We start from the raw sequence: 7,570 nt of genomic DNA, 5'->3' as shown, positions 1-7,570 counted from the left end.
AAAGTCAAAGGATGACCGAAACGATAGCAAGTATGTTCAATTAAGTACGACTTAACTCCTCCAACAAAATCAGTACACATTTACCCCATCATTGAACAAATATTATCAAATATTGTTCAAAATAATTTAAGTCACAATGAACTTAAAACTATTTTTTTAAAAATAAAATAATATGTTCAATTTCAGAATTTACAAGCAATACGAAGTCAAATTTAAAATTTTCATAAAGAAAAATTCTGCGCCAATTTTCTAGGAATATAATCCGATATAAATACAGGACTCCGCCGGCTCGACCGACTTTCCGATTAGATAAGGGAGGAAAGGCTCATCGGAACCCTAATTCCCTCCAGTGGAGGAGACCATGTCGAGGCGGGAACGAGACGTCCGCGATTCCCATGGCAAGCGTCTCCATTCGAGGTTCGATCGAGAGCCCAGGTACCTCCCTATCCTTTTCACTCTCTTTCTAGCTGAGAATTAAACACTTATGTGGATGCTAGGAGCAGCTGAAGCTTATTGTCACCGTGTGGGCTCTGCTCAACTGCTTCTCTTTGCAAGATTTTTTTTTTCTTCTCTCTGTCCATTTTCTGGACGTGGCTTGGAGAGAAATGAATGCTAATTGGGGATCAATATTTGAAGATTTTTAGCGATGAGTTCGATGTTTATGAGGACTAATATGAGCGCGTAGTATCCATTGACATCGATTTGAAGTGGATTTGCAGTTGGTGTTGTGTGGCGCTTTCTCTGGTTTTATTCTGTTACTTTTGATATCTGATTGGCACGTTGCATTAGATTTTGTGTTGAAACCTACATTTTATAATCTCACTGTATTACTTAGTACGGGCCGGCGACTGTGCATTTGTGGTTGGAGTGTTGGTTTTGATTTGCAATTATCAAATTTCTTGGTGGTCCTTTTGCCACAAATTTCTTGGTGGTCCTTTTCCCACGTTGAATTTTATGATTGTTTGAGGGATTTAATCACTAAACTGGACAGAATTCCTAAAGTATTGTTCCGGAGGGCTTCCTTAGAATATTGAAGAAGAGAAACAAAGGAGCCATTGGAAGTTCAAGTACAAAATGGAACCTTTTAGTTTCTTTATCCTTGGGGATTTTATGATGGTGCCATCCCTTCTTGGTAGCTGTTTAGAAATAAAAAAGGAGAGTGAGTGTTGCTTGCAGGTGAATCCTGACATCAAAGAGAATGATATAGGACAGGTTTGTGACATGGATTCTCTGGACTGGAAGCCTAATAAACCCTCTGGAAAGCTACGATGCTGTGGAGCATGCCACTGCTAAGATTCCCATCAAATAGTTGAATGCTGCTAGCCCATCACACATCAGTGAGGTCTAGCCGCACCACCGGCAGACTCATATGAGGCAGAGGGGATCTGACCAATAATGTTAGAGATGCCATCGCTTGGGCGGCTGAGCTCGGATGTTTTGTACCTAGGTGGTTGGCCTAGTGGTCGAGGGGAGGTTATGATTGTAGCTGAGGGGAGGATTAGAGGGTGGAGTTCAGGTTTTCTAGCTTATGGTTTTGTCATGGACCTTATAAATCCTAGCATCATATATTTCTATGTATATATTGGGGTTGGGTAACCAACATATTGGATAGTATCATGGGATTCAAGTCAAGATTTGTTTTTTAAACCTTAGAATGGTTGCGATGAATATTCAAGATAGGTAAAACTTAGTCAGATTTTTGGACAGAGTGGTGTCAAAACCCAAATCATTTTATGGCCTACATATAATTCATTAAGCGTCTCTTTCGAACACTTGTTAAAGTAAAATTTAAATTTAGATGATGCTTTGTAATATTTCATAAACTAGATCTAGCACATACTTTTTTGAAGTCAATGGTTTGACCAGGAGCACCAACAAGCACAAGCAGCATAACACTTTAATATACTTTATATGTTTTCCATTCAAATTGTTGGTGATATTAACTTTTTTTTTTTTACTTTCTTTTTATTAATTCCATACAATTATTGTGTTCTTTCATTATAATTTTATTTTTGATAAGCTTTTTATGCCAAATTTTTATTCCCTCAATCCCTCTCTATTCTAACAAACTTGTTCCATTTCCTGGTTACCGTAAAGTGTTTAAAATACACAATGGGCCCAGTGATTTCTTATGAATTATTGAAATTTAAGTACAAATTTAGCAAGTTGACATCGATGGAAAGCATTTGATTGTAGAGAAATACAATGATACACTTATCAAATTTGCAGATGCTTCCGGAATTAACTTTATTTACAATCATTGTAAATGGGTTTCATTAGGCATAGCTTGTCTTGGGTCTAATCTGGAGAATCTGCCAGTGCTTGAATATCCTGGAAGATTCAATTTTTAAATAGCCTCTTCTTACTCCTGCCTACTCCTTTTTTCCATCACTCATTTACTTTTACAGTTTTTGATTTGCCTTATTTTCCACTTATGTTACTTGACTTGCACCGTCTCCCTTGGGTTGTTATTGTGTGATTTTGCTGCCTAGTTGTATTGATCTTTTCAGTTCAATTGCTTGGAAAATAATCTCTTATTTATTAAGCCTTTGATTGTTTCATTTTCCTTATTCTTTTTAAGTGTTCAGATGTCTTGCAACACTGAATAATCATAAATTATAGTTTCTAAATATCAATGGAGTGATGATTTTTTTCCCTTTTTTAGGCTGCCAAGACAGTTGGGAATAATAATGATGAAAAATTCATAATTCAATCCATTAAATTTTTTTTTTCACTTCAAAAAGATATCTATTTCTTATGTTTGATGGTTTTATTAATTGTTATGTAGTATGTCTAATAGTTATAGCATAGAAAGTTTGCTTGTTTTAAGGCTTGATTTTGCAGTAATAGACCACCTGTCTTTCGCTTTGCTCATTACACATTGATAACATTGGGAGTAATGCGGATTGCATAAGTTTCAGATAAGTGTTTTATGTACTGTCGGGAAGTCATTTGTTTTCTTCTTCTTCTTTTGTTTTAAGTGTTCACATGCCATGTAGTCACTGAATAATCATAAATTATTTTGTCTAATTGTAATGGTGTAATGATTTTTTATCCTTTATTACACAACCAAGACATTTGGGAATAATAACGATGAAAAATTCATTTATGTTTGTTTACTCCATAAATATATGTGATTCTGTATCTTGGAAAGTCTTAAATTTGACGCATAATATGTTGATTATTTATTAATTATGTTTTATGTCTGATAGTTATAAAATAGAAAGTTTGCTAGTTTGTAGGTTTGACTTTGCATTTATTGCTTCCTGTTTTTTGCTTTGCTCATTACACATTGATAGCATTGGGATTGATGAACAGTACATAAGTTCCAAAAAAGTATTTTATGTACTTTTAGGAAGTCTTAGTTATTTAGTGCTCAGCTTCTAGTGTATGTTTCCTTTCCAATCTGTCTTCATCTCCATCTTTTGTGCTCAAACTATTTGAGATTTATTTTTTTAAATCCTTTGTTGCCAAGTTTCCATCAAAGGCTGCTTTTGTATTACATGTGGGGTTGCTAAATATCGCTAAGTTTATTCTTATTATGTTAACCTTAACCTCTTGTTTCTCATATATAGCAATTTTCAAATTACTCCTTTTAGCTATTTAATGCAATTTTGCTTCTCTCTCTCCCTTCTTTTGTTCACAAGCACTTTTTCACATTCACAAATACACACTTGTGTGCACTCACGAGTGTCCCAGCATTATCTTAGTTTTTTCAGAGAGCTTAGCTTACCTTTCGAAATGTTATGGAATTGTCTTGGTTGTAGTCCAAAGAAACTAAGAAGGGATGAGAAACCAGAGGTTAACTTGGCGCATTCGAGCCATCGTCATTCAAGTGTGATGGAAGCTACTGGTCATGAACAAAAACAACGACCTGCGCAAGATGAAGTGCCACTTAAAACTCTTCCAGCTTTAAGTTCCCCAACTCTGCAGAATGAAAAGAAGAATCTAGAAGGAAAGGTTGATAAGCCTTCCACAATCACTCAACATTCCTCAGACAATAGAGATGCTCCACGATCTCGCTCATACTATCAGGTTTCGTTTTTGGGCTTTTGTTTTTCGGCTTCATTGCTTGATGTAATTCCATTTTTCAAAATTTATTTCTTCCCCCAGCATAAAACCTTACCCCCATTATGCTATTTCACTGTTGAATACATTTTTGTCCCGCTGCAATGGAACTCCCTAGTTTCCTGCTGCATTGGCTTTTTAAAGTATATTATATATATAATGTGATTTCAGCTTGATGAATGATAATTACCTATAGGAGTACCTCAGAAAGTCTGTATCTTCTTCGTTCACCTCTTATTGGTCTGGAAACGCACGTCTTGCTTTTGCCAGAAAGTGTACCTTATTTTAGGTGGCAACTACTGCGGCTCTAGGTGTTTTTTTGGGCTTTCCAAAGTGCCAAGAATAAGCTCTCTTTACACATTGCCTGTTCACCGATCCATTTTTTAATCACTTATTATGAAGCTTAGTTAATTCATACTAATTGGAACCATTGCTAGGTCTGGAATCCATTTTAATCTGTTGGTACTACAACCTTCTGACTTCATTTATATCTTCCATTTCTATCTTCCGTTGATTCAATTCTTTTGGTTGCGACCATTTACTGCTCAGTTATTGGGTTTTCCTCCAATAAGTATCTTAGTTTTCTGTTCTACCAATATCCTACTTATTTGTAATTGAGAGGCTGATAGATTTATGCTGTCTTCCGCCATTTTCTTGCACTAAGCTTTTTTGTCTAATTTTATCCTCAGTGAACTATAAAGTTTAGTTTCCATTATTGTTTTAGAAGATAGTAGAAGTGCTAACGCAACTCCCACTAGCAATGCGTTACGTAGCCTCTATATTTGAAAATTCTAGGCACTAAAATTATGCTAAAGATTCTGGCAGATTTAGGATATTTCAAATCTATGTTGTGCATTACACGTAGTTGCATTTATCATCAGAGTCAATATGTATAGATGCATCGTTAGCTTGTGAAATTAGCTTTTTGATAGTTTAGTTATCCAAATTCAACCCCAAATAATTGGGATCAATGTTATTAAAGGCACTAGGTACTCTCAACGACATATGATTGTTTAATGTCTGAGGTACTTGGCAGAAGCCTAGGTGTTTGCCTGAGCAAAATGAAGTTCCAAAAAATTTAAATATTTTAATAATGAGAAATTTTTTTATAGTATAATTTGATAATTATGATATTAAAAAATATAATATATTAGACAAAAAAGTACATTTTAAACTTTTATTTCACTCCAAACATGAAAAATCTTTTTGAATATAATCTAACGAAAGTGTTCATATGATGTAAAAGTTGTATGTAAAATTTAAACAAACTGATGAAAAAACTCAAGCTGTTAATTTCTGTAACCTAAGTTTCATCTAATAATTGCTGTTAACTATACTCTTTTTCCCATCACAATATTTGTACCCCTCCACTCTTCTGCTGGCTTCCTCTATCTTATGCTTTTCATCATCAAAATCTGCAGCAATTGAACTAGAGGCTCTTGACATTCTTGCATTTATATTTGATCTAATTTGGTTCTTAGTAAGCATGTTTTTTCTTCAACTTGTAATGCTCTTTCTACATCAACCCACACTTGTTTATAATGAATAACACAACATAACACAAAGGTCCCCTGGAGCATTAAAAATATTTATTAAAAATTCAACAATATAAAAGAAAAAAATCCTTGTATGAAATTAGGTTGTTATTGTTATTATTATATAAATAGGGTATAATATTAAGAGCGCAAGGGCTTATGCAAATTTATTAGAATCATATAAGTTTGACAATGATAGTTATAGGAGTTAATGGAATTATATAATTATGTTAAAGGATAATGAGATGTGAGAATTAAGGGGTGAAACAATAAGAGTAGAAAATAGTTTTAATCAAGTTGAGATATTGGGAATACTAATTCATGACATAAATAAATTAATTGAACCTTTGCCTATCTTATATTAAACATTTTTGATTCATTACTTAACCTTCAGAAGTCACCCTTCATCCAACCCCTTTCATGCGTTCAAGAATTCATCTTTAATAACAAATGATAAACATATACTAAAAAGGTAAATCATAAATAGAGTTTAGAAGGGAAAAAATAGTGGATGGATAAATATTAGACTTTTTAGCAATCCTAATTAATTAAAATTTGAGCATAAGAAATACTTGAAAAATATTTTAGTTTATATATCATATTATTTACACGTTTTTAAGGTGATTTCTAGGAACTCATATTGAGGAAAAGCATGACAATATAAGAATATGCAACTCATTTATCTTAGGGGAAGTTTTGGTGTATTACCAAATGTTTATATTACCCAAAAAAGGAAAAAAATCAATATAAAAAGACAGAGGATAAGGAAAGTATTATGTGGAAGTAAGCACTTATCCTCTTCTTGATAATGAATAATAATCTATCCTTAGCGAATGCATTTCTCTACATTCACTGATTTTTTTTGGGATTTTTTGTATTATACTATACTTTTGTTGCATCTTCTTGCAATTATTTTCCTCTCACATTGTTGTCTCCTTACCTGGGGGGTTCTTCTTCAGACCAGTTCCTTCAAGTGTCTCAATGTATTTAACTTTCTTAGGCTGCCTGTCCATTTATCTACAGCACGATGACCGTGGCAGTGCCGGACAAGGTGGTCGAAACTTCGGTCGAAGGGTTACAGGTGCGCTCCTCCAACCAAGCCCCTTACTTTCTCAGCCATACCTTTTCAACTAATTTCTTCAGCATCTTTTACCTCCCTTGTCACAGATCGTCGGAAATGGGATGATTCCAGGGAAAATTCTGGCTTTAAGGCTAGAGATGACCTAAATGATCAGCCCAAGAAGGATGAAAGGTCTCAGCCTCTTGCAGATGAGAAAACCGGCGTCTGGCGACACGATAGGTTCCATGAGTTGGAGTCTAGAGTTCCTCCTTCCAAGAAAAGACCTGCTTTCAGGGAGAAGAAGTTGCCAGCCGAACCACCAACTGATACAGCTGCAACAGGACCAGATAAAGCAAAGCTATCTACTCGTGAGCAACCAGACTTAGCCACTGCAAAGAGAGGAGAAGAAAGGGTTGATAAGCCTGATAGGACATTTATGAGAGCCGACGATAGGCGCGAAAGGAGAGGAGATGGTTTCTATCACAGAGGAGAAATACCGAGGAATGTCGATCCATCGAGGAGGGAGAGATATGCAGGGATGAGAGGTCGAGGCGATAGGTTTAATGCTCGGTATGGCGAGAGAGACTCGAATCGTGCCGGAGGCTTTGAAGTGGAGAAATGGAAGCATGATTTGTTTGATGAGGCAAATCGGAGTCCACCTCCAAAGAATGAAGAAGAGCAGATTGCAAAGGTTGAAGCCCTCTTAGCATTATGATTCTAGCTAGCTATAAGCTCTTTCTTCTCATCTTTGTGATTAGATTACCTGCTTAAGATGTTCCAATGGATCCTTGATTCCATGTATTCGTTATTTTGTGGTTTGTCAAATATGTGAACTTATGAGGCAAAAATACTTTGGCTGTGATCAAATGCTTACTTTCTTTCTACCTAGTGAGTTTTTATTTTCTTA

The 7,570-nt window shown here is 35.2% G+C and overlaps 1 protein-coding gene across 1 annotated transcript; it reads left to right on the top strand.

Annotated features, from left to right (window-relative positions):
- Positions 1–274: 274 nt before the first annotated feature.
- Positions 275–7,570, top strand: LOC110104823. Its single transcript, XM_020834088.2, has 4 exons — positions 275–435; positions 3,768–4,035; positions 6,627–6,684; positions 6,771–7,570. Exons 1-4 carry the CDS (start codon positions 362–364, stop codon positions 7,376–7,378), a joined length of 1,008 nt encoding a protein of 335 aa, XP_020689747.1. The 5' UTR covers positions 275–361; the 3' UTR covers positions 7,379–7,570.

This window comes from Dendrobium catenatum, unplaced genomic scaffold, assembly GCF_001605985.2.
Source record: "Dendrobium catenatum unplaced genomic scaffold, ASM160598v2 original_scaffold_268049, whole genome shotgun sequence".
NCBI classification, from domain to species: Eukaryota; Viridiplantae; Streptophyta; class Magnoliopsida; order Asparagales; family Orchidaceae; genus Dendrobium; species Dendrobium catenatum.
This window is presented reverse-complemented; position numbering and strand designations above follow the sequence as displayed.

Excerpts from the sequence above, each read along its gene's own strand:
- LOC110104823 (XM_020834088.2), top strand. The coding sequence starts at position 362 with ATGTCGAGGCGGGAACGAGACGTCCGCGATTCCCATGGCAAGCGTCTC. Across the intron at positions 436-3,767 it reads AGGTTCGATCGAGAGCCCAG|TCCAAAGAAACTAAGAAGGG; the intron begins GTACCTCCCTAT and ends TCTTGGTTGTAG. Across the intron at positions 4,036-6,626 it reads GATCTCGCTCATACTATCAG|CACGATGACCGTGGCAGTGC; the intron begins GTTTCGTTTTTG and ends ATTTATCTACAG.